This window comes from Notothenia rossii (assembly GCF_949606895.1).
Source record: "Notothenia rossii genome assembly, chromosome: 4".
Lineage (NCBI taxonomy): Eukaryota > Metazoa > Chordata > Actinopteri > Perciformes > Nototheniidae > Notothenia > Notothenia rossii.
Genome location: NC_136902.1, coordinates 31,437,805 through 31,465,149, shown reverse-complemented (window position 1 = coordinate 31,465,149; position 27,345 = coordinate 31,437,805). Strand labels below are relative to the sequence as shown.

The 27,345-nt window shown below is 41.2% G+C and overlaps 3 protein-coding genes across 5 annotated transcripts in view; 1 reads left to right on the top strand and 2 right to left on the bottom strand.

The window, feature by feature from the left end:
• LOC307036576 (uncharacterized protein) overlaps window positions 1–26,866 on the top strand; it is a 33,725-nt gene extending 6,859 nt beyond the window's left edge. The window contains exons 2-10 of one of the 3 annotated variants that reach the window (XR_013807388.1): window positions 4,546–4,609; window positions 12,799–12,954; window positions 13,114–13,284; window positions 17,694–17,745; window positions 18,677–18,716; window positions 23,984–24,908; window positions 25,432–25,583; window positions 25,761–25,853; window positions 26,234–26,866. Coding sequence is in view for 1 of the 3 variants with exons in the window: in XM_079677019.1 (XP_079533145.1) it covers window positions 24,765–24,908; window positions 25,432–25,583; window positions 25,761–25,773 (309 nt within the window). In the remaining 2 variants the exon portion in view is untranslated. The remainder of the gene's footprint in view (window positions 1–4,545; window positions 4,610–12,798; window positions 12,955–13,113; window positions 13,285–17,693; window positions 17,746–18,676; window positions 18,717–23,983; window positions 24,909–25,431; window positions 25,584–25,760; window positions 25,854–26,233) is intronic. The other 2 variants (XM_079677019.1, XR_013807389.1) reach the window with 2 other exon arrangements.
• LOC307036575 (general transcription factor II-I repeat domain-containing protein 2A-like) lies at window positions 6,205–12,761 on the bottom strand. The gene is made up of 2 exons (XM_079677018.1): window positions 6,713–12,761; window positions 6,205–6,543 (listed from the first exon to the last, which is right to left on the bottom strand). Exon 1 carries the CDS (start codon window positions 8,556–8,558, stop codon window positions 7,011–7,013), a length of 1,548 nt encoding a protein of 515 aa, XP_079533144.1. The 5' UTR covers window positions 8,559–12,761; the 3' UTR covers window positions 6,205–6,543; window positions 6,713–7,010.
• LOC307036574 (E3 SUMO-protein ligase ZBED1-like) lies at window positions 13,764–17,268 on the bottom strand. Its single transcript, XM_079677017.1, has 2 exons — window positions 14,973–17,268; window positions 13,764–14,779 (listed from the first exon to the last, which is right to left on the bottom strand). Exons 1-2 carry the CDS (start codon window positions 16,206–16,208, stop codon window positions 14,249–14,251), a joined length of 1,767 nt encoding a protein of 588 aa, XP_079533143.1. The 5' UTR covers window positions 16,209–17,268; the 3' UTR covers window positions 13,764–14,248.
• Window positions 26,867–27,345: the final 479 nt, after the last annotated feature.

Here is a 27,345-nt window from a genome sequence, read left to right as displayed (position 1 = left end):
AACGGTAACAACGGACTATCTTTCTTAGCGGATGCATGTCAATTTAAATCAATACAACTATTTTTTAAATCAATAAAAACATTTCCTAAATCCATAAAAGCATTTCAATTAAGTCATGTCGTTACTTTGTTGAGAATGTGACCGTGTAATAAGCGGGATAATTTGCAGCGACTTGTTCCTTATGGGGAAAATAGCACCCGTCATGCAGATCAGGATCCCTCCGCCACGCTTTGGGATCCTGATCTGCCGACGAGGCCCCATTAAAATATAAATATTTTTAGTGAATTACTGAGTTTAGGCACGTTAATAACGTTTTAATGAAGTTGAATACAGTATATTCATATGTGTCAGTGATTTCATGTCAATTCGGCGAACATAAACATAAATGATCGTGGTGAAGATGATGATTAAATTAGGATTAAAAATCGAGAGCCGGGCTGCATTTCCTCCTGTTCGTTTTTTTTCGACTAAACAACATTATTTTGTTAAATAACAACATGGTGATGTTTTGTAAATGATTACATGTCTCTTATTTAGCACAGAGTATGATATCCGTGACATATGGATCTTAACAAAGTTCCGCTGTACATCCAGCGTACTGTATCTGACTTTATTTCACATGAGCTCCAGTGCGGAACCCCACTGCACCCCCTGGTGGATCAATGATCCATTGCAGCTGGCTTCATTATAATTACATTTATCTATCACGGGGCCGGTCTCAAGTCAAGCTGGAGGTTTTCCCTTGAGCGAGGGCAGATCACGTACCAATCACGACCCTCGCGTTTCAAACTGTCTGAAATGAATCGCTACATCTGTAGTTACTGCCAAAGATAACGGCGTTACAGTAACGTGTTACTTTGTAACGCGTTAGTCCCACAACTGTTTATAACCCAGCGGTTATGTAAGAGTAAGCTACTAATGCGCCTATTTGAAATGAATTCCTCAGTAGGCTATGTATTTCACCGTTTGTTTTACTGTAAGCTATTAATTATAAATGTCAGCATCGAGTTGTTATTATACAATATGAAGTGCAAACTATATTTGTCATGCTTATGCAACGCTATAGATGCAAATCCATGTTTGAATCTGCAGGAGAGTTTACGTTAGCTCTCAGTGGCTAGTGACGGAAGTGCCATAGCCGCTTTCACACCAAGTACTTTGCCGTGCTTAGTGCCCAGCACTTAGTGCCAGCACTTAGTACCCCCATGGAACTAAGTACAGATCGCGTTCACATCGGAATAAGTTCCCTGAGGGAAGATTACGAAAATGAAGCCGCTGACGTCAACTTCTTCTTCTTCTGCTTTGGGTTTACTGGCAGGCCGCAAACCACTTCATGGCGTATACTGCCACCCGAAGTTCCTGGCCGGAAGTCCCCGGAGTTGGGGACTGGCTTCAGTAGAAGCTGTTGGGACTCCCAGCAGCTTCTACTGAAGCCTTCAGAGTAAATCGCCAGAACGCCGACACCTCCTCATCACTCCACCGCTCCCATGTTTTATTTTGTGTTGCCATAAGTTATTCTCTCTCCGTTGGTGTGCGAGGCTAATGCTAATGCTAATAATGCTAATGCCAGCAAATACAATCACGGCCGTATCTACCATTGAGGTCACCGAGGTCCGGACCTCGGTAATATTTTTCGAGCTGTGTATACAAAACTTGTGAAATAATTGCACTGAATGGGGTTCTTTGTAGTACTTCCATTTACTGCCAATGGGGGCGATGCATAACTGCGTAGCCTCGATTAAAGCAAACAGAAGAAGACGACATGTATCAACAGCAAACCACCGCAGCCGAGCAGCCCGGACTTGTACCGGAGCAGCGAAGGAGTGATGAAGTATCTAGAGATCTGAGTCCAGCGGGCTGCTTGTGTTTCTGTTCATCAGGACATCATATGACCAGCAGATCCTGTGTGAACGCTCTACGTTAGTCAGTGGACGTCTGACAACATGCACACTAACTTATATTGCAATTTGCAGCTATACTTTGGTTTAAATTGCGTTAATAAACTAGCTAGAGAGCTAAAGTCAATTACATTCATCCAATGTCAGAAGGATTACCTTTTAACAAACGTTGTAATTTTTTTCTTTCATTTCAATTTGAGTAAAACAATGAAGATATAACATTGTATTGTTTTATTTTTACACTGAGTCAGATATAATGAAAAGACTGCATCAGTTGAAGCTCAGCTTTGGTAAGGAAGAGACAGGACAGGCAGAGAGAAAGAGAGAGAGAGAGAAAGTGATGGAAGTCAGGGAGGAACTGCAGGTATAGTCACACAAAATAATGTAGGCTTAATAGACCAATCTATCTATCTATCTATATATATATATCTATAACAATAGTCTTAATTTACAATAGGCATAATTGTAAAACAACATAGGCCTACATTTATTGCAGTTATGATGTCATAATAACATACAATTGTATAAAACACAATTTGCTTACATCTTTGTTCTCTTTTGATAATCAAACAAAACAGATTTAAATGACAAAAAGAATGCAAACAAACAAGTGAAATGAACTAAATTGCTGAATTGCTTTTGATTCACTGGCAGGAGCGACAAGTGAGGAGGAGCAAAAAGTGAACAACGAGGGAGAGATTGAACAAAGAGAAAGAGTCGAGGACAGAGAGAGTAGTGAACAGGAAGAAGACAGAGAGACTCAAGAAGATGGAAGAGAGGGTGCAGGTTATGGAAAGGAGAGAGACGTGGAAAATGAATGTTGACAATGTGTTGTGATCATTTTAGCCTCTTCTACATGTCCTGATCATTAATAGTAACAATCAACTGATTCTTATGCATTACACTTTCAAAAATAATTGATGCTGCAGCCCACTGACATGGTTTGAAATCAATATATTATCCAATTTGTGACCCCCCACAGGGCTTAAAAAGCACCTAACTAGATCATGAGAATCCCCAAAATCTCGGGGGGTGTCCCCCGAACCCCCCTAACATATTTGGACCTCGGTATTTAGGAAATCCTGGATATGGCCCTGAATACAATGGCGGCTTCACAAAACTTTTCAGAGTTTTACGGGCGTGGTTTCCAATTCGCCCAGCCAATCGAAATTGGTACTTTCCCCCCCCCAGGATAGTACCACCTCTCTTGCAGGCACTACAAATGGGGGTAAAAGTTCTCGGAACTAAGTACTCTTTTTGGTGTGAACGCAACATTCCAGGCACTAAACGGTAAAAGTACGGGTAAAAGTACTCCGGTGTGAATCGTGTGAACGCGCCTTCAGTTAAGGTGCATTCAGGCGCAATTCAGTAAAAGTGTGTATTGGGCAAAGATGCATTTATAACGTCAGCAAGATGTGTTCAATGTAGTCCAGTAAAATGCAGTCTTTAGCGAGAAATATCAATAAATAGCGTTTTATTAAGGAGATGTTTTACTACAAAATAAAGTCAGTGCTTGAATTGGAATAAAAAAGGTGCCAGTACTCTTAATCAGCAACTGTTTCAAGTCAATTTAGATATACAGCCCAAAAACAAGTATTTGTCTCAAAGTCATATAGTATATCCTATGGTGCTGGTGGGTTTGTCTCTTTACTGTATATTTTAGAAAGGCTCACTTTAACAAAATGACTCAGGGTTAATCTGAGATTAGAGGGGGTGCAGGGGTAAAGTGCTATTTTTATAAGTGGGGAGTGGACCTCACCTCCTCTAGGGGGGTACGGGGGCATTTTTTATTTTTAATATTGAAGTTAAATGCATCAATCTGGTGCACTTTGAGAGCAAAATGAAGAGATATATGGATACCTCTCAACATCCATATGAAACAGAACTGTGAACAGATGTACTTTTTCTTTATGGATATAAAAGAAAGTAAAGCCTGGCTCCTACTGGCGGCTGGTTAAATTACTCCTCGTCCCTGAGTACACTCACCATCTTTCAGCAGTAAAGGAAAGAGGGAATCAATGGAGCTGCCAGGGAGGACACAGGGGAATCCAGACGGTGGTTTATGGGATGCAGAACTTGGAGCAGGAGGCTCGACCAGAGAAGGCGGTCAGACAACATTTCTAAAACAGGCACATTATTTTCTGTATTTGCAGTCGGCTCCATGTCCGGCGACAACCGCTGTCTTTTCGCACTATTATTATTAAGCCACGCTTCTACCGCCGGCGGCATCTTATGACGCAACTAGATACGCTGGGCATATTTGTTGTCATGCGTCATTACGTGCAGGCGGCGGCCGGCGGCTGAGTACTGGCATCTAGGAAAATCAGAAGTTCCGGTACTGCGTACCGGTGAGTACCGGCCCAATTCAAGCACTGCATAAAGTAGATATTAAACAGTATGCAAACGAGATAAAGGAGTGTATATTGAAGTAATTAGGATCCGCTGTGTAGAGAATCATGGAATTTGACCAATACCATCCAAATGCCATCCTTATAAATGCATATATACAATACCGTTTTAAATGATACTTGTATTTTAATTATGTTTGATTCCATTAATTGAATTAAAGATGTTTTAATGAATTCTACTGAAATTATTGTTACATTGTCATCATGTAACTATTTTGTTCTTTTATTTGCCTCACCAGAAAATAGTCCCACCTCCTCTTGAAGACATTTTGCCTCCTGCTATCGACTTCAGGTTCACATTAGGTAAGCCCTTGAGTGTCTCAGACTAAAGTTGTTGTTTCAGAGGTTAATTCAAGACGTGTTATGTTTACATTCTAATATAATGAGCATCAGGTAATCACAGATGGGATGGAGATGAAAACTATACAGCACTAGTGTCACCACTCAAAGTGATATTTTAAAACATTATCGACTCAATCATGGAACCTTTGGACAGAAACGTGCCTTGCCCTGCATTCATTGGCCTGCACTCTCACATATCATGACTATGCGGTCCATTTTCTTGCAAACCAGCCTTTTTTTTATGGCTTACTCCCCTTGTAATGCATGTGAATAGCACCTCTGTTACCGTTTGTTAACAGCTAATGTAAACTGGCTCGTTATAAATTCAAGACGGATTTGATTTTTGTTGTTGAGGAAAACACATGGGGCCTTTCTCATTTCACTAATTTCCCCTCCTCAACTCATGTTGGCATGTTGAGAGCTGTACATACGAAAAAGGGGAGTTAGTCGGTTCCGTAAGAGCCAGCATGCGGGACCAGCTTTACAAGGTTTCGGTGAGTAACACGAGTGTAATGTGTAACGTTAATGTCAGCTAGCTAACATTAGCTAACAAGGTACACTCTCGTGTTTTGTTTTAGTTGCTCTTCGAGAACGAGCAAGAGGTACTATTACTGGTATGATAACAACCTGGTACAAAGCAGACAGGCATCTTGTTAAAGTAAGTAAGTACAGTAAGTAAATGTATTTTTAGCTATCTGTAGGGAATACATCAGTTATGAAAGCACTTACTTAATCTCTGGGATTTGTAGTCTTTCTAGTTGCGTATTTTTCATAGTCTTATATTTCAACAGTTTTAAGACAAACTTTGAATTTTTTGACATGGAAATGATTTTTTAAGATTGACAAACAACATATGTGTAATTCATGGCACAATTCAAACGGGATCAAAAGTTAAGTTTTCTCTCTCCATTGACTTCAATGTATTATTTTTTCGGAATAAGGTCCCATGATGCGGAAGTAAGTGGGCGTGACTTCGCCACTCTATTTTTAAATGGACGTAGGGTCCGTGACGTCACCCATAGGATTCTGCAGAGTTGCCGAGAAGCCCTTAGTAGGCGGAGTCGGCCACTAACGGCTTGACAGTGACGTCATAGTTCAACTCCCGCCTACTCCAGCCTGCTCGAAATCAGGACAAAAAGGCGGAGCCGAGGCGGGACCTGCTGCCACCGAGCTGAAAGTTCCAGAGCTAGCTGAAGCTTTGTCCATTATTCTTACTGAAAATGTTAGATTACACATTCACATCTGACTGAAGATTGGCCCTATTTATTTGTGACGTTGCAAACTCTGCGGTACAAGGCACAAGTGATGTGAAGCTCATAAAGCGAGGTAAATAGAAATAATCAGCTGATGGAGTGTAGATGTGGAAATAGGTGCATTCGATCAGCTGACTGTTTTTACAATACAAGTAGTTTCTTAGTGTACTGGTCTTATAATCTCATAACATCAGCTTTTGATGTTCCTCTAGGACAGGGGTTCTCAAAGTTTTGATGAGTGAGGGCCAATTTAGGTACCCAATATTGGATTGAGGGCCGCCCAAGAAAGAACGGAACACAAAATTCCAAAACAAATCTTTTCTTTATTGCACACACACACACACACACACACACACACACACACACACACACACACACACACACACACACACACACACACACACACACACACACACACACACACACACACACACACACACACACACACACACACACACACACACACACACACACACACACACACACACACACACACACACACACACACACACACACACACACACACACACACACACAGAGAGTATTGCGCTGGAGTTAGTGATATGCTGTGGATTTCCTGTCTTATCAGCAGGGCCCTGTTTCAGAACCAATTCCAGCTACTCAAGCACCACAGGATAGTCTCTGCAAGACAAATACAGAGAGACAGAGAGGGGGGAGGGAGAGAAAGAGACTTTTAAAATAGAAGCTTACCAAAGACCACAATAACACAGTATTCATCATCATCATTGTTATTATTATTGTTGTTGTATTTGTAACACAAATCGGCTATTATTGCCTGTCATCAACATACCTTTTCCTACTTTGAATGGGATTTATGGTGCTGTCGTCTGTTGGCTACTATTCCTTTGATGTCCGGTTCCATCTCCGTTGTTGCTATACGAAGGACAGCATGTAGATGGGCATCCGTCAGCCTGGATCTCAGCTGGGATTTGTTGATGGCCATGGTGGAGAAGGTTTTCTCACAAATGTATGTGCTTCCAAACAGAGAGGCCATTCTGATGGCATGTTGGCGAAGTGCAGGGTACGTAGATGGGGAAAGTCCTTTGTAGAACTCTATGAGATTCTTGTCTCGATATGCTGCTCTGGCCTCAAGAGCTCTCCTGCAGGTCGATGAGCTCGAACTGCATTTCTGCAGGCTCTTCTTCGGGTGCACATGTGAAGGGATCTTGGAATAGGTTGAATGACTTCTCGTGGTCACTGAAGTCCGAGAAGCGGTGGTGGAATTCCTCTTGGAGTTTTTCCATGAGGTTGTGGTTCTTGTCTGAACACAGGTGATGTAAAACGTCACATTCACCTGCGAGCACCTTGCAGGCGGGGAAAGGGGTTAGATCCCCCTCTCTGAGCTGTCCCTGCACTAGTTGAAGTTTTCGCTGGAAAGCTTTGACGCTTTCAAACAATGTGGAAATGAGCTTCCCATGGCCCTGCAGCTTCACATTGAGATCGCTGAGAAAGGTGTTCAGGTCAACAAGGAACGCTAGGTCACAAAGCCATTCAGTGTCACTTAACTGTGGCAGATCTTGTCCTTTTGATTGCATGAACTCAGCGATTTCTTTCCTCAAATTAAAAAAACGCTTCAGTGTGGCACCTCTGCTCAGCCACCTGACAGCAGTGAAGTATATGACGTCACCAAATTCAGCCTCTGATTGCACCAAAAAAGTTTTGAATTGACGGTGATTCAGACCTCTGGACTTTATGAAATTCACTGTCTTGACAACAATGTCCATGACATGTTTCATTTCAAGCGTATGAGCAGCAAGGGCTTCTTGGTGAATTATGCAGTGATATTTGATTAGGTTCTCACCTCCGTTATTGGCCACTTTGTCGCTGACCAAAGAGACAGCGCCCGCCTTTCTCCCGACCATGGCTGGCGCTCCATCTGTTGTGACACCGACCATGGATGTCAGCTCCACATTGTATGCATCGAGACTACGACACACAGCATCACAAATGTCGATTCCCCTTGTTCTGTCTTTGATACTCTCCATGCTTAGCAGTTCCTCGCCTATTTCAAAGTCCTCCGTGACCGTTCGAATGAAAATCAGCAGTTGTGCAGTATCAGAAATGTCTGTACTCTCATCCAGTGCTATAGAAAAGGACCCCTTGCCTAGGCCTTCCACACGTAGTCCCAATTGCTCTTTGAGATCATTGGCCAGATCTTCGATTCGTCGTGTCACTGTGTCATTCGATAAACTTATGTCACGGAACTTTGACTTTTGTTCAGGGCATACAATGTCAGCCACTTTCAAAATGCAGTCTCGCACGAATTCTCCATCACTGAACGGCTTGCTCCGCCTGGCAATTTCGTAAGCTACCACATAGCTAGCCTGTGTTACAGCTTCACCGGATTTTGCAAGATTTGTGAAAACTGACTGCTGGGCAGTTAAACCTCTTTGAAGTTGTTCAAGTTTAGTTCTGCGCTCCTTGCCCATGAACTTGTCATACATTTTATGATTGGTATCATAATGGCGTTTTATGTTATACTCCTTGAGCATTGCATTCACCTGCTTGCAGATGAGGCATATCACTTTATCCGACCCCTGAGGTAAAACGAAGTAAGCGTTGCTCCATTTCTCCTGGAACTTCCTTTTCTCCTCACTGACAAAACGTTTTTTACGCGACGGCCCTGGCTCCTCCATCTCGCTTACGGTACGTCTACACTACAGGCATCAAAAAATGCTTTCAACGCTTCGCCCATTCACTTGAATGGGGTGACGTAGAAGATTTTGAATCTTCGCCGAACTGCATTGTGGGGAGCATGGCATGGCTTTGCAAGCATCACGAGCATCTATCGGCATCAAAAGTTGAACAATGTTCAACTTTTGAGGCTCGATGCTTGGCATCAGCCAATGAAATTCCGTTTATGCAAATCCCGCCAGTGCAAGCGCAGCCAATCAAACCGCGTGCAAGCTGGGAGAGCCAGACCGCAGTTCATTTCCTCATATTCCAAACGAGATATTACGGTAGCAAATCACCCGGTTCTTTACGACCGGAACTATTTACCGGGATACAAACCGGAGGAACCAGGCATGGAGGGAGGTGGCAGAGACAGTGGGTGAAACTGGTCGTTTTTTCGCCTGTTTGGAGAGTTTATATCCAGTTTACTTCGTTTTAACATTGCTATTGCTTTGTATGTCGGGGGCGGGAGATTCATGTGATTGGTTGCTCGCAAAAAATCGCCAAGCTTCAGACACGCCCAGCTCCAAGATTTTTTCATGCCTGTAGTGTAGACGGGCCGTTACACAACGAAAACTTCCAACAAATTTAGTTTCCGCTGTTCACGTGAACACTTTGCCGCCTTTGGGACGTGCATCCAATCAGGGAGTGAGTTTGGGGATGCTCGCGCTGGGGGTATTCAGTGGAAATAACAGTGTGCCTGAGTGTGGACGTTGGGAGAGACAGCTTGTTGTTTTATTATTGTATAACCGGACTTTTGTGTGCGTTCATATACTTAACCACACACGCAAACACACACACTCTTTCTCTGCCGTTACATAGCAGACACTACTTTATCTGTCAAGTTGTCTCCGATGCCACCACAACTTCCTGTCAAACACGTTATCTCGCCTTCAAAATAAAAGCATGCAAACGGAACTGGAAGTTAACCTAAATTAAATCCAAAATACACATAAAACTACAACGAAGGCAACAAAAACAATGCAACATCTCCTTCAGTCTCAGAGGACACAAAGTTGGGTTATCTACAGTCAGTGACTAGCTAAAATCGCTAGCTAACTCCCGTTTCTGATAACTTACAACAGATTTTCCGCTTAACTGCAACTCGCGAGATTTGCGAGATTTGCGAGATTCAGGTTACCAAATAAGGAGTGAGAGTGACGGGTAGAGGAACCGGAAGCTGCGCCATCCTCCGGTGGCTACCATAATGCTATCATTTAGTTTCTCCGATTTTTGCACAAAAATGGATTGATGGACCATCAATAAATAAGCCATGCCTGCTTCATGTATGGAAGAGGACCAGCGCCTCAAGAAAGCAATCATATCATCAGGTGTGGTCTCTAACATTTATAAATTATTATCTAGGGCTGCCCCGAATACCTATTCTCCTGTCCAACTGTCCTGGGAGCATACCTTGAATATTTCTCTGTCTGCTTTGCAATGGAACTCCATTTGGCAGTCAGCTATGTTCTCTTCTAAATGTGTAAGATTCAGGATCATACAGTTCAAAATTCTCAATAGAGCTTACATCACCCCTGTTACAAAATCCAAGATGGACAATAAACACAGAGATTTATGCTGGCATGAATGTGGCAAGCGAGGTACATTGTTGCACCTACTCTGGGAATGCCCAGCGGTAAAAAAACTTTGGTCAGAAGTAATATCCTTATTGTCTGAATCTTTAAAAGTTAATTTCCCTACATGTCCCATTGCATGTCTACTGGGTCTCAAGCCAGATGGCAATCCTGCAAGGACTACCGATCGGCTCTGGACATTGGCCTGTTTAGCCACAAAAAGACTCATCCTATTAAACTGGAAGGAACGCAAACCAGCCTGCTTTACTAGGGACTCATGGCTGAGGGAGTATCTGGACCTACTGAACATGGAGCGTGCAGCTTCTCTGCTGGGGGATTTTGAGGGGAGACAGGAGGATTGCGGTTCACTGTCCGCAGCTCTCCTATCTAACCCTGTCAATATGGCATCTCCTGTGTAATGTATAATGTATTGTGTATGTAATGTCCTGTGTATGTCACAATCAGCTGTCTTAGGAAGTCATCCTTGCATCCACCCCCCACCCCCGTTACGTTTTGTTTAGTTGTTTGTTGTTACATGTTTTGATGTACGGTTTGTTATCTGGAGCAATGTCTGTTAAAAAAAAAAAAAAAAATGTTACTGTACTTGGGGTTTAACAGGTTAACTATCGCGGGCCGCCAGAAACATTTCCGAGGGCCGCCATTGGCCCGCGGGCCGCACTTTGAGAACCCCTGCTCTAGGATGTTCTTCTTGACCCTCAGAGAAGGAGAAAATGTTGTGTCTTTCAGGCATGTCCTTTCCTAACAGAAATTACAGGAAACATAAAACATATTATTGCAGAACAAGTGTGTTATTTATGAAAGCGGTGTGTTTGTGTGTTTAGGGGCTGTAGATATAATTATTTTGTAATTGTAATGTTTTGTTTTTTATTTCAACAGTGAGCTACAAAGAAAATCAGATTATGAATGAACAGTGTGAAGTTCATCAACATTGAAATATATGTTATCAAAATAATATTTAAAGAGCATCTTGCAGGTTTTTTTTTTACTACATTTATGCTCAACCTTGCCTGAAAATTACAATTAAAAATGTTAATGCAGGATTTGATATGTTTTACAAGACATGAGGGCAGGAATTCAGAGGAAAAGGAGCCGTTTTGAGCTCTGCTACTAAAAACTGCTTTTTTTTTACGTCATACATCAAACGCGTCATATTACGTCACATGGGGGAGTTAACTTTCTCGGACTCGTTCTCTGCCCAATCCGCGGTATTAGTTTGTAGTTGGTTTGAGCAGTTATGATTTAGTGAGCTGGTATTTTTTCGGTAATTTTACATTGCATTTCACCATTTGTAATCATGGTTAGCTTGTGTTTGTGCAGGTTGCACAAACTCAAGCCTTTCAGGGCCTCGAGTCCACAGTTTCCCTCACGGGAAAAGGACCGCGAGCTAGCGTTCGTTCCTGGGTGCGTTGTGCATCCACCCAGGGCAGCCCCTCCCTACAGGCCAATTATGCAGACTGCATGGGGCCCCGCCTTGCCGAGGGGGCCCCGCCCTGAGGACCTCAGCTCTCCGCGTTTTCCGCGCAGTTCAGCCACGAGGATCCGCTGCTCCGCGGCTGCTGCTCCGCGGCGCTCTGCGGCTGCTCCGCGGCTTCTCCGCTCCACAACCTTTCTCCGCCAGATCGTCAAGTATCAGCCGTATCTCGCGTCTCCCCTCCGGTCAGCACAGTAGTGTGGAGTTGCATTAGGTAACGCGAGATACGGCTGATACTTGCGCATTAGTTTCTGTTATGGAACAGTATCAACAGTTCTGCCAGTAACGTTACTATATTATCAATAGTACTTTAGTTATAGCCTGATATGATTGCTAACTTTACAATGTTGTGATGTGACTGACCTTAGCTAACATGCTAACGCCGGTCACTCACCAAGACAGCTGCTCTGTTCTCCACTGGTTCTCCACACACCAAAGCTCCATTTCTCTCCGATGGCCGTTATTTTTTCTAATCCTTGGCTGCTCCTGGTCTCTTGGACGCCTAGCAGGCTCATAATTATAATCATATGCATTCGAATATATATTTTCAACCTCTTCTGTGTCAAATCTAGCATTGTGATCCATGTTTATTCATACGTTAGACCGGCCGCTCTCCCCCTTGTTTCCCCCATGTTACGTCACACGCGGGAGGTCACGTGCGGAGGCTTTTTTATGCGGAAGTGAAAATGTTTTACTAAAACGACGCCAGATGTCACTGTAGTGTATATTTCTGTATATATTTTGGAAAATGTAGTGTATTCATCATTTTCCTACACATTTATTCACTGGTGTCTCTAACCTGCAAGTTGCTCTTTAACTGTTATCAAAACGTAGTGCAACTGTAGAAGCTTGCTCTGTTGTCTCACTGAAAGAATAACTTTTACCACGTTTTTTACAGACAATATTGAGAGATAAATAGTAACAGTTCTCACTATGTGTTAAATATCTTTGCCTTCAATACATTAAATTAGAAAGCTGACAAAATCACATTGCTTGTTAACATCTAAATGTACATTTTTACATGGAAAAAACCCTGATGTGTACGTGATCTAGTATTGTTTAATGGAATGTATATCAGTGTATTAAAGTCAATACTTCATTTATGTAAACCAATATCTTTCTTGATTCTTTTTACAGTATGAAAAAAAGAGTCTTTGTACCTGAGCTGAAGTTCACTGCTGTGAGGAGTCCAGTTCTGTCTCTCACTCTCTGGTCCAGCCTGTCTGCATAACCTGGACACCTTAAAAAAACAGATCTGTAAAACCTAACATTGTGTTAAATAAGAATGAATAAGTAAGCCTTACTTATTTTTTATGAACTTGTTATTAACACTCAGTTTAAATAATTAAGCTGTAATACAGGGTCGAAAAACCTAACTAACTCAATGTAATTGATGTGAGCTAATTTAGAAAAACTAAGTTAGTGGAAATGTTTTTTTTTTTTCAACATTAGGACATGCGCAGATCACTCCTTGACCACTTCGCGCTCAAAGTTACTTTCCGGAACTTTCTGGAACATTTACGAGCATGCCTTGCAGCGGATGGACGTCTCCCCAACGGCTAGCCGCTATGATCATTATCATTGTCACATTACAGTGAATCTTGTGCTTAGCACACTGCTTTGGTGAGTACATATTAACATCCCAACCGTTTTGCTGTCTTGTTGTTGTATTTAATCTCAAGGTTTATATGCTTGCTAGTAGGGATGCAAATTATCGATTAATTCATTAATCATTAGTTGATTGACCTTATCGATCGATTAACGATTAACTGATATAAACGGCTTTTTTCCTGAGAATGTAAATTTCTCACTGTATCGATAGTGTCTTTAACATAAAAAGCTAAATAGCGATAGAATTACTAACAAAGCACTTATATACTAATAAAGGGCTGGCTTTCTAAATGCCAGTTGAGTAGCACTTGAAATGTTTGGCTCTATGAAACCTGATGGACTTATATGATTCTGTTTTCTTAAAGGTTGTATCTTCCTGGTCGAATGCACTTATTGTAAGTCGCTTTGGATAAAAGCGTCAGCTAAATGCAATGTAATGTAATGTAATGTAATGTAAATATTGCTTATTTACTGAATAAAAATGCATGCTATATTGCACAATTGATGTTTTATTGTACCAGTTAGGATAATGTGCAGATAATGGCATTTATGTAGTTTAACAAAATAAATTAAGCACAGAAAATTCAAATACATAAAAAAATAATTGTGCACTGGCTCACCTGTCGCATGTGAAACATTAAGCAAAATAAAATTAATTTTAAATAGAAATCTAAACAATATGGGTAGGCCTAGCCTACACAATATTAAGCCTACAAATTATAATCTGGTTAACTACATATGTAAAACTTGAAACATTAGCAGCAGCATTTATAATCCCCTTTGGTCTGAGAAAGGTAACAGTAAGATAACTAGCCCTGGAAACTTCAAATATATTCTGAACACAACTTAAATCATCCCTGAGGAAGGTGACAGTAACATTAGAGGGCGACCCTTAGAACACTCAAATGAAGATATAGGCTACCTCTCCTGAAACAAAAACATTCCTGTCTCAATGTGTTTTGAATAGGCTCCTGACCTAGACCCCTCTATTTTTGTTCAAGAAAATAAGCATATTAACGTGGTCAGGAGTAAGTCGTGTGCGCAGCCTGTTTACAGTCAGGCCAGCTGCTGAGAATACACGTTCTGATGGGACAGACGTGCCCGGTATGCACAGATATCGTCGTGCCACATTTGCCAGCCTCGGAAATCTTCCTTCATTGACTTTCCACCATTCTGTGGGACTGGAATCAAGGAGTGGTGAGGCATCCTTCAGAAACATGTCCACTTCCTCTTTAATGTCATCGTTGCTGCTGGTGGTATAGTTTTCACCCAGTAGAAGAGTCATAGCAGAAGTGTGTCTCTGAAGTGTAGCTCCCTGGACTGGCACATCATCTCCAGTGGTGGCTTCATTTGTTGATGTGGAGTCCACATGTTCCATAGCCAGTTCAAGCAGTTTGGTATTAGCTGAGATCCTGCTTGCTGGGCTTAGAAATCCCAGGTGCTTATGCCGTGGGTCCAGCATCGTTGCTATCATTGGTGTTGTTGATGTGAGGTCTTCAGACTCAACCTGTTAAAATTAAATAAAGGAGAAAGCTAGCATTAGAGTTTTATTTAATAAGGTTTGACATGACAAGGGTACAACTGCATAAAAACGCAGTTTACACTGTGACAATGTGTTGGTGATAAGTGATTCACCCCATAATCTGTTATATAGCTCAAATGTGATCGAAGAGTTTAATTAATTAATGGCCATAGCTTACCTTCATCCGTTCCCCCAACGAAGTGCGCACTTTAGATTTGAATTCCGCCACTCTGTTGCTGTCTCCATTTGCCATCTTCAGATGCGTGTTAATCAGACTAAATGTGATGGGGTACGTGTTGGATATGGATACCTCCGTCTCTGCTGACATTACAGTAGTTGCACATTGGAGAGCCTCTAGTGCTGGCGCTATGTCCTCCATAAGCTGCCAGAAGTCGTCTCTCAATTCCAGCGTCCTCGCATCTGAAAGCTTGGTCTCTGAGCGGTCTGTTAGCACAGCACACACGGCCCATCGCTGTTCTACGAGTCTGCCAAACATCGCATGTACAGAGTTCCACCTGGTCTTACAGGACTGAATGAGCCGATGAGCTGGTAGCTGCATTTGTCTTTGTTTTGCTTCTAGCGCTTTCGTTGCTGGTGTGCTGTGATTGAAGTGCTTGACCAGCCTGCCAGCAGCTCCAATTACTCGGTTGACACCAGCAGCAGCGAATCCGTCATTGACGGCCAGATTTAAAGTATGAGCAAAGCAACACACTGATTTCCAACTGACTCGTGCGGGGTTGTTTGCTGAAACAATGTTCCGAGCGTTGTCGTGCACACAGGCTACTACACGGCCGGTGAGTCCCCATGACTCCACAGCCTGGTTCAGTTTGGCAGCTAAATTATCAGCTGTATGTCTCTCGGATAAGCTCTCCGTAAGAAGGACTGCCGACTTTACCTGCCAGTCGTTTTCAATATAGTGGCAAGTAATCGTGATGTAGCTTTCTGTAGTCAGTGCTGTCCAACAATCCGTCGTCAGAGCCACATTAGCCGCGGACAAACATGTTTTTAGCTTAGCCTTCTTAATTTCGTAGCGTGCTTCCAAGTTGGAAGTCACGGTCGCTCGCGAAGGGATGTTATATCCTGGCTCCATGAATTGTATCAGCTCCCGAAATCCCTCGGCCTCGGTGGTGCTAATTGGCATTATATCTCTTTCAATCATCCCGCAAATTCTCTGAGTAATGCCGTCTGCTTTTCTTTGGTCGCATACTCGCCTTCCCAGCACAGCAGCAATTGTAGGTTGTGAAGGCGACGGAATGGCTAACGTTACATGCAAGTTGTTCAGGTGGTATCTTAACGAACTTGTAGAGCTGTTGTATTTAAATGTAGCACCGCAAAGTTTGCATTGTGCGTCTTTTTCATCGTTAATTAATCTAAAATGCTCCCACACTCCACTCCGTTTTGACCGCCTCATCATTGTTTGTTTTAGTTTTTTTGCCGCCTCAAGTTTGTGACAGGTCTCGCGAGAATCTCGGGTCACGTTCAAGTACGTCCTGTGGGAAACGGTCTTAGATTACAATGTTCAATTAGTCACAATTAATTTAATTTAATCGAGTAAATTCTTTTCGACAATTAATCGATAGTCGATTAACCGTTAACATCCCTACTTGCTAGTTAAGATAACATTAGCTAACGTTAGCTAATGTTAGCTAATGCTAACTATTGCAGACATAATGTGGCAAAATCGTGTTGCAGCTTGGCCCAGGAGATAGTCTTAAAACATTTAATATATGGAGATAGACGAGGGCTGACTTGATTTATCTGCATAAACGTTTTTAAGTACTTTTTGTATGATTTGAGGTTCTGTTTAGAAGGCATTGAACAAAGACTAGCACGTGAGTAACTTCATTATTAATGTCAGTGTGTTAGCCTAATGCCGTGACTTGTGGCTGTTTTCAGTTTTATATATTAGCCTATACAACAAAGTATAAAGTTACACTTCACAACGTGTGAGCGCCAGCAGTATATACTCCAAGCGGGTTGCGGTGCGGGACCGGGAGCTTGAGGAGGGACTCTCCCGCTTCGGGCGGCCGTTCATGGGTGCAGACTGCGGGTCCCTCCGCCAGCTCCGCGGTGCTGCAAGCCGTCACTGCGGAGAGACCCTCCCGCTATGGGAGGCCATGCCTGGGTGGAGATTGCGGGTGCAAGCTCCGCGGGGCTGGCTTGGCCATGTAGCGGGCATTACTTCACCGCGACTCGCTCTTTTTTAAATGTGTGGCGGCTGTGTCTGTGGGCATTACAATTCGCCACAACGGGGAGTCGGCGGGGGTCGTCAGGTTCCCACGTGAGATGTAGATGTAACGTTCTTGCCGTCTGAAGTCACTGTTGATAATTATACAATCAGTTTCTTTCTATTTTAATTGTTTAATTAACAAAGTGCATCGGATTAATGGATTTCCATTTTCAAATATAAAATATATCTCCTGAAATGTTCAACAAAAACAAAAAATCCCAAACAATGTGTGACAGTTGAATCATGTATTACACAGTAATAGTAGGCTATTACCTTTTTAATAATTTATTTTACAATAATCATATGGAGGTACCAACTGAAATGGTTGTTTCACTCCTGCATATGTTTAAAGTGCATTTGGTGAAACTTGATTTAAATTAGCATAGCATAAAAGCTAACTGATATTACTCTACATTTAAAAAGAGTATAGTGTTTACATTCAATGCAACCATAATCTGTTATAATAGTGAAGATGTTGGCTGGCATACTCAGTTGAATAATATGTATTTGATGGTTATAATATCCAGGTCTTTGTGATTTAAAGGCTATGCCATATTTTAAAAAATGTGGTGAGGATTTGTCATGTTTGCAATCTTTGCTATAATCGATTAAATGTCTATGTTTTTGTTAGAAATATCTGCTTTCAATGTTTTTTTTTTCCCCATTCAGGATTTAACAGATAGTGGCAACTCCACACATTCCATGATCCCAGCAGTAAAAGGTATTTTTACACACTACACAATTCCTCTCTGATCGTTTGTATTTTTTCTATGAGCAGCGGCGTAAGAGCTTTATGTTAAAGGGCCAATGTCATGCTTTTCCGGTTATTACCCGTCCCCTTGTGTATTATGAAGGTTTTTCTGCATGTAAATGGTCTGCAGAGTCACAAACCCTCAAAGTACACCCTGTAGCGAGTAAAACTCTAACACAGAAAATACCTCCCCAAAACGCCTCGTTGGAGATTTCTCATTTTCCAATTTTTTCTTCCTGGCCGTTATGATGTGTGAACACCCAGAGCCCCACCCAGAGCCTTGACGTGCATAGAGCTCTGTGAGCGCTGACAGACGAGTTGGGATCTCACAGCGTTTATAAACCTTTTTCTTACTCAATATTAAGCCACACTTATTGTTTTTACTTCGGCTGTGAGTGTTTGTGTGTGCTCAGGATGAGTTTGGCTGTGTTTAGGTGTGTTTAGGTGTGTATCGCCAATCAGGAAACCACACCGCCATGGAGCACACACTGCAGCTCAAACTGCAGCTGGGAGCTTCTCAACGTCCCGACCAATCAGAGCACACTGGGCTCACAGGGAGGGGGGGGGAGCTCCAACAAGGCGTTTACGACAGAGTGAAATTCAGTGAATACACATACTATACAGAGATGCTGTATGAGAAACCAATGTGATTTGGGAAAATAGCACAATATAAATCTATTTTAGTATACCTCAACAATGGAATTATGACATGGGACCTTTAACATCACTAGAATTTGATCACAACAATAGCATGGATGCAATTTAGTCCTCTTCTCCCTTTCACATATTTCATAATACACGTTTTGCATTCTAAATCAGGTAAATACAACACTGTAGTTTCTAAATGGTTGTATAGGTGATGTTTGATTATTTTTGTTGGTTTGTCGTTCTTGATTTTCAGATCTCCCAAGCAGATCGAAAACCTCCGATGCAGTGGACCTGTAAGTTCTGCTCATTTTGCTCTGTAAAAAGAGGCTTTTTACTTAAGCATTACCGCCTCAAACATGGCTGCCATACTAGGACATCACCACTCCCATGCCTCCATAAGGAATGCCTTTGCACATTTAAATCTTTTAATGCACTCAAGGTTCACTTATCAACATGGCACACTCGTAAGGATATCGAGAAAGGGAGTGAAACAGCGTTCCATTGTCAGCTATGCGACTTTATAGAGCCTTGCAGTCAAGCAGATTTTTTCACACATTTGCGAAGACATTTGAAGTTGAAGCAAGAGATGACTTGTCCATATCAAGGCTGTAACTTTCAGAGCAATGTTTATTCCACCTTTAATTCACACAAAAGCAAAGAACATCAGATGCAGGATAGGTCAGCATTCAAACCTGACATTTTTTCAGAGAATATACATGAAGATCTTCCCCCTAATCTGAATGATCCACCTGAGGATAGTGTCCCTGAAGCTGAGGATAGTGTCACTGAAGCTGATGATGTTGAGTTCGGTGAAGATGTGGAAGATTTGGAGAGTCAGTTGGAACTAGGGGTGTCACGGTGTGAAATTTTCGGCTCACGGTTATTGTGACCAAAATTACCACGGTTTACGATATTATCTCGGTAATTTTTTTTTTTATATATGTATATATATATATATGTATATATATATACAGAGAGAGAGAGAGAGAGAAAAACAGCCATTAAGTTACTATTCAACAATCATCAAGTTTGCGTATGAAGTCAAATACCTACATTAATTTATTACCTTAAAAGTGTAATGTTGATGCTCGAAATGGTAAGTTTAGGTTATTAGGCAAGAAGCCAGTACTGTATGAGAACTAAGCTGTTTAGCGCCTTACAATGGCGTTTAGTAGTGCACTAGCTACCAACGAATAGAGCATGGCACCGCAGTAGGATGTATTTTAAAATGCTAGCAGTGGGCGTGCTTACACTGACATTTAATATCAAGGTTTAACATTTTAGACAATCGGGTATATCGTTGCATTATCCCTTGACCCAAAGTCAGAAGTAACTTAATCATTAATGTGTTTCACTGCACTATTTTCACTGTCTCATGGCATATCAAAGTTTAGCTATTCAACTTAGCTTAGAATGGCGTTTAGCGCCGATCTAAGAATGGTGAACACACGAGAGCAGGTGCATTTGCTAATGTAATGTAAATGATTATTATCAAGATTTAACATTATTGACAGTCGGATATAATTGTTACATTTCCCCTTTACCCGAAGGCAAAAGTTATTTCGAGCATTTCAGCTAAAACTATGTGTTAATATTAACAAATATACCTTGCACTGGCTGTGCAGCTGCGGGTGATGGTCTCGTAGATGAGTGAGCAAATTCGATGTGTTGCTCCCTTTCGCGGATACCTTCCGCCGGCATGTCCTGCACACGGGGGCACCGTCCTCCACCAGTTGCCCCTCGGAGTTTTTTAAATATCCAAAGTAGGACCACACTTCTGATCTTCTGCGCTTAGAAGGTGGAAAAATGGTACCATCGCGGCTTCCTTCTTCTGCTGCCATGCTTAAAGTGAGAGAGTGTGATAAAAGAACCTAGGACTAGTGGCGCCTGCGAACGTTCGAAAGTGTCACGTGTGTGGTGTAGAGCTCTAGTAACGCACATAGATAACATTATGTTTTGAAATGCAAAGTATTTAGCGCGGTAACAGTGTAATACAGTGTAACCGTGGGAGTATTAGGGAAATGAAAGCTCTCCCGGTGTAACGGTGTGCGGTAATTTAACCCACCGACATAACACCGTGTTTTGAAATTCAGAAGGTTATCTCACCGTCAAAATATTTTAGCGCGGTTACCGTCTACACCGGTAACCGTGACACCCCTAGTTGGAACATAATGTTGCTGCTCTTTTTCTGAAGATGTCATCAATTCTTCACATCTCTGAAAGTGCAATGCAAGAGGTTATAGACAGGGGTGCACATAACTTTTTTTGTGAGTTACTCAGATGAGTACCAGGAGACAGCGTTTGGTACTCACCCCATACGAAGCATGGTCCTCCTCAGTGTCTCCTTCACTGTCCTCTATTTACACTTATTGCATGCTAGATGATGAAGATGCACCTCCCTGTCTCTTTTTAAGCCTCCGATTTGCTTTCTCCAAAACTTCTTGCCAAAACTGTGAAGTCCTAGCATTTCCTGAGGCCAAGTGGAAGGATCAAATACTAAGAAATGATCACATGACTTGAAGTTATATCTGATTTCAGATGTGGGAAGTTACTAAGTACACTTCTTCAAGTACTCTACTTAAGTACAATTTTGAGATATTTGTACTTTACTTGACTTTGATCTAATTTAACCAGCTTTGAGAACACTTTAATGATCAATCATTACAACACATATCATATATATTATTCTGAAATCGACCAATCTGCACATTGACTACTTTTACTTTTGGTACTTTGGGAACTATATTTTGATGATAATACTTTTCTAATTTTACTTGAGTAACATTTTGAATGCAGGACTTCTATTGTAACAGAGTAACACTCTACTTTTACTCAAGTACAATATCTGAGTAATTCTTACACCTCTGTCTGATTTAAAACTCTTCCATAACACCCTGAGTAAGTTTGCAACTGTGTGTTTTACTCCACTTTGTTGGAAATAAAATTGCAGCATCTTGACCACAGAGCGTGAACGTTGTGATCAGCTGATTTTGCGCAGTTCTCCAGTGTGTGCGCGGGGCACAGAATGTGCACAGAGGAGTCTCCCACTGCAGCCAGGTGGCGGAGTTTTGGCACAATTCTGTTGTTCATACCGACGTTAACCCTTTCTGTCACACGGCGACCAACTCTGTAGTCCGGTGATCTAAGCCTCTGCCTCCTGTAAGCTTCACAGGTCCGTCGGTTATGTCCTGCGCGGCTCGGCCAGCACCCAGTTCAGTCAGCCACAGAAAGTCCGAAGATTTTTTGCAGGGAGCGAAACGGCAACGTAGCTGCTTAATGTCTTTGTTTTTTTTTAACATGTCTCGTAGTTTACTCCATTGACTGTTGACAAGAAACTCGTGTAGACGAAATATGTGTTTTGTTTAGATGTTTTGAGGTACGCAAAGGCGCGTAGTGACACAAGTGACGTTACGCAATTCAGATTTTTGCCGCGCATGCGTACCTGCGTACCAGTTATGTGCACCCCTGGTTATAGAGCAGGTCAACCACATTTATTTGCTGTCGAAGCCCTTGTTACATTCCTCAATTCGAAAAATACTAAATCAACATTGTGAAGAAGCTGATAACTCTTTAGTGAGCGAGATAGCCAGAGTAGTCACTGAGAATAATGTTTTCCTGAAATTCAATTCTGCTGGGGGATCATTGTCAACTGCTAAAAGACGAACATCATACATTACAAGAGAATTCTCTGGTAAAGCCTGTTGAATTTCTCCTAAAAAACGACAAGCAGTCAGTGGTGTATGTCCCCATACTGGAAATGCTGCAGACTTTGCTAAGCAATGGAGACATTTTGGACAAGGCCATGTCACTTGAAAACAATTTTTCACAGGGATACAAATCGCACAGGGATGGTTCCCACTTTAAAGGCAATTCTTTCTTGACAGATGAAGAGTTCAGGATTGCTCTGTTTTTGTACATAGATGATTTTGAGGTAGCTAACCCCTTGGGAACCTCGAGAAAGAAACAAGCTATGTGCTATCTACTAGGTACTTGGCAATCTGCACCCTAAATATCGCTCTTCTCTTCATTCCATTCAGCTTGCTATTCTTTGCAAGGTTGACAACATCAAAGGCCATGGCTATGCTGAAATTCTCCACCCTCTCATCCAAGACCTTTTGTCTCTTGAGCAACATGGTGTATATGTCGAGCAGCTAAGAGCCAGCATAAAAGGCACTGTATTATTTGTGGCTGCTGACAATTTAGCTGCCCATTCTTTAGGAGGATTCTTTGAGAGCTTCAGAGTTAGCCAGATGTGTCGATTCTGTATGGCAACGCGGGAGGAAATAAAACACAAGGAAGTTCGGACAGGCTCATTCCAACTAAGAACAAAAGAAAATCATGACAGACAGGTGCAAGATGTGTTGCATGATTCTACAATGGCTCAACAATATGGTGTCAAAAGAAGCTGTCCACTTAGTGAAAGCTTGGAACATTTTCATGTTGTCGATGGTTTCCCACCAGACCTTTTGCATGATCTTCTGGAGGGTATCGTTCCAACTGAATTGGCCTTGTGTTTGAAGGCACTGATATCAAAGAAATACTTCTCCCTTGAATTCCTGAATGGGGCCATTAAGAAGTTTCCGTATACATTTTCAGACAGAACAAATCAACCCCAGCTCATCACGAAGACCTTTTCCTCAAAGGGAACAATTGAAGGAAATGGTCATGAAAATTGGACACTACTCCGACTTCTGCCACTACTGGTTGGTCATCACATTCCTGAGGAGGATGAAAAATGGGAGGTTTTAATGAACCTAAAAGATGTACTGGAATTGTCAGTGTCCTCAAGCTTCACAGAGGAGTCGTTGCACTTTCTTCAATGCAAGATCTCAGAACATCGAGATTTGTTTCAGAAAGTTTTCCCAAATCAAAGAATTCGCCCAAAGCAACACTACATTGAGCACTACCCTCAATCGATTCAAAAGTTTGGTCCATTATGTGACGTGTGGACAATGCGTTTTGAAGGAAAACACAAGTTTTTCAAAAAAGTTGTGAGGCATTCTCACAATTTCAAGAATGTAGCCCTCACTTTAGCTCTCAGACACCAAAAAATGATAGCATTTCATTTAGCTTCCACCTCCTTTTTCAAGCCATCTGTTGAAATCAATAAAGTAAAGTTCGCCATGGTGGCTTCATTTCCTGAAAATGTGCAGAACTTTCTTCATCACAGGAATGCCCAGCAGAACACAGTCCTTGTTGCATCATCTGTCTGCATAGATGGCATTAAGTACAGTGCTGATATGGTCATTTCAGTTGGATGTTGCTCAGGGCTCCCGGATTTCAGACAAATAACTAAAATTGTGGTTATCAATACCGACATATTTTTTGTCTGCAGACTTATGACTTCCTGGTATGATGAGCATCTGCGAGCATATGAGCTGTCTATAAGCCATTTGTCTACCTTTTCAGTCACACAGTTGTGTGAACTGAACGATGTTTTCCCCCTGTCACTCTACAGAGTTGGAGGCAAACAGCTTGTTACCCTTAAACGGTACCTATTATGCTGAGCGATGTGAATTCAGCATTGTGGCAATCTCACAAATGTCTTCCTTTTCCCCAGGATAAGACCTCAACATGGACCAACGGTTATTGCTGAGAGTTGTCATCACCGAAGATTCTATTATGAAGTTAACTTTAAATAAGAGACCGGATTCCGTCGAAGAATTGATTGCTCAACTCAGGGATAAATTATCTCTGCAGTATGAATTTAAACTTCAGTATGAAGACCAAGACTTCAATAACGCACTCTGCAATTTGACGGAAATATCAGATTTGCCTGAAAGAGCTACACGGAAAATCATCCCTATCGTGACTCTCCATTTAACTACCATTTCATCACCCTCAACAAGATCAGAAACGAGTGAGTGCAGCACAGCAGACACTGAGATCCTGTCGACTGCAGGAACCTCACCATTGCTAAGACATCAACAATGGCCAGAGTTCTTTAACACACCAAATTTCTCAGTTGATGTGAACTAACGACTTAGACAGGGAGATCTTGCCTATATGAAAGATGGAACACGACTGACTCCATCAAGAGATATGAAGCATGACATATTACAAAAGCTTGCTGAAACAGTGTACAGTTTCAAGGCTTATCCTGATGATGATGACTTCAGCAGTGTTGCAAAATCCCTTATTAGCAAACATCCCTGCCTTACGGAGCCTGGTTCTCAGCCTGGATGGTATGGCTGGAAGAATAGCCTGAAATTTAAAATGGTAAATCGTCAAGCAAGAATATAAAACGACCAAAAAGAGGTGAAGCAAATGATCTGCCTAATTTACCTGAAGGACAGGATGAAACAAGCCTCGAAAATGCCAGAAAGATTCTCACGGAGGAAATGAAGAAAAAAACACCTAATGGCACTCTCATCTCACAAATGATGGACCAAACATTCCCACTGCGCAGACGAGAGATTGTGAAAAAGGAGCCTGCTGTACAGAACATGGTTGAACGATGGCCGGCCCTTTTCACAGAGAGACAGGTAGGCTACTTTTAGTTTGTACTGAATAATGCCTTTAAGGTTGACTTTCCTCCATGTCAGCATTTCACTTTACCAACTTCCCAACCACTAATATAATGCCAATCAAAATAAGGCTGCAACTAATAATTATTTTCATTATCGATTAATCATCCAATTATTCTGTGATTGATTAAAGATATGGTCTATAAAAGGTGATGTTTTTAAATGTTTTGTTGTGTAAGTTCAACATCTAAAGATATTGACTTTAATATGATGTCAAATTTATTTTTGATTGATAGGAAGAATTTTACCAAAATCTTTTCATGAAAAATTACTTACCACATTCATTATCATAACATTTGGCAAATATTATTGTTATATATGTTAATGTTAATATTATATTGTTGTGGGCTATAAGTGTACCCTGCCTTTCTATCTAAGCCATAGTGATTGCCTGCTTGAACAATTGTTATGATTTAAACTGATGTCTTCCTAATGTGCTGGTTTTCCATCTCCTACCCCACCCCCTTCTCTACTTTTTCAGGTATTTGCCGAATTTAATCGGATTACCAGTCGGAACTTCGAAGCAGACTTCTTTGAGGCTCTGGACCAGCACACCCCAGGTTTCATCCAACTGTTCAAGTCAAGAAAAGGATCGGTTGGACAGAAACTGACAAGAGTTGATGCAACTGGCCGGTAAGTAATATAACTTAGCAACTTTTTGTCACATACATTGATGACGATATGGTACTACTTAAAAAGCCTTCTAAAATAATTAAAACAACCCCTCAAAAACATGGAAAAGGCCAAAATGTTTCATCTTGTGAGTTTGTCATTTAATCTCATCTGTATCTTCTTTATCTCTATCATTAGACACCGGACGTGACTGAACAGCGCACTGTTGTCCTCAAAGGCATTCCAATTGTTCTTGGCAACGACTCCAGGGATTTTTTCAAGACATGCTTTGTAAGTACTTGAAAACAAAAAACGGTTTGGTTTGCATTTATTGAAAAGTTATATCCCCTATTTACACAAACTTGCAACCAAAATATTGAATTTGGTGTGTTCAAAATACTGTACACTAAATTCCATGACCAGGAGTCTAGATTAGAAATGAGGTGTAAAATAAATGTACGTTCCTAGCTGTATATGCATCCATAGCATTAGTTTCCTCATACCACATTTAGAGAACCTTCTTGGATATAATGTTACAACGCCGTTTGAGTGTGTACTTGAGCTACATTTTTAGCAAATACTTCAAAGCAAATGCAACATGAATGTTTTCATAGGAAGACCTACTCTAATAGGTAGCGATGATATTCTAAATAACGTGTTTTTCTTTGCAGGATACAACGAGAAATGAGGCCCTATAATCCGTCACCGTTGGTGTGCTGACTGTTCTCAGCGAAGACAGTCCTCAGGAGGGTCCAAGCTGAATGCAACTCGAGCCCATCTCCACTGACATTGTGCTTGAGGGAGGTATTGTGATGGAAAATATCAAAAACTTTCCACAGGCTGTTTACCTGTTATTTGGCCTGATATATGCTTTGCATTTAGACTACCCAAAATGCATGGCAAATACTCTGATGTTCCTTCAAAGAGTGATGCTTGGACTGGGAACCAAAACATTCTCACCTAAGATATTAACGCTACGAAACGCTCTATTGGATTAGACCTTAATGAAGATAGTCATCAGCTATCAGATAGAACTTGGCACTTAAAAAAGTTGCACTGTTAAATATTATGACAAAAGTTTGTCACTATGGGGGACACTGTTATAACTCTGTTAATTGTTGAGAGCAAAGTACAATGTTTTTTTGTTTTTTTTAAAGTACTCTTCTTCATAGTGGTCATTATAGATTTTAAATGTTTACAATTGGTGTGTTGTGCACTGCTGTTTTTTATTAAGATAAGGGTTTTTAGTACTTAAAAAGCACTGTTTGTTGGCACTTGAAAATAAATGTTATATTGCAACTGAATCAATTTGTGTTTTTAATGCATTCTTTTTGGAGATTGTTGGGAGTTTACAAAACGTGTTTAGAGATTTGTTGTAGTACAATTATCTTAGTTAGCAGGAATTAGTTTGTTTAATTTAATAGTAAACCTTAGAAATTATGAGTTAGTCAAATTTAAAAGGGTTAAGTTCTGGTGGTTTGTATATTTAAGTTTAATTTGTTCATTGAGTTCACACAAATACAAAAAAATAGGTTAATACAAAGCATGCCTTTTAAGTTTACATAACTTAGTTTACATAAGTTTACATAACTTAGTGTACATAAGTTTACATAACTTAGTTTACATAAGTTTACACAATTGTATTCACATAAGTGTACACAACTTAGTTTATATAAGTTTACATAACTTAGTTTACATAAGTTTACACAATTTAGTTTACATAAGTTTACACAACTTAGTTTACATAAGTTTACATAACTTAAAAGGTTTTTGTCAACTTTAC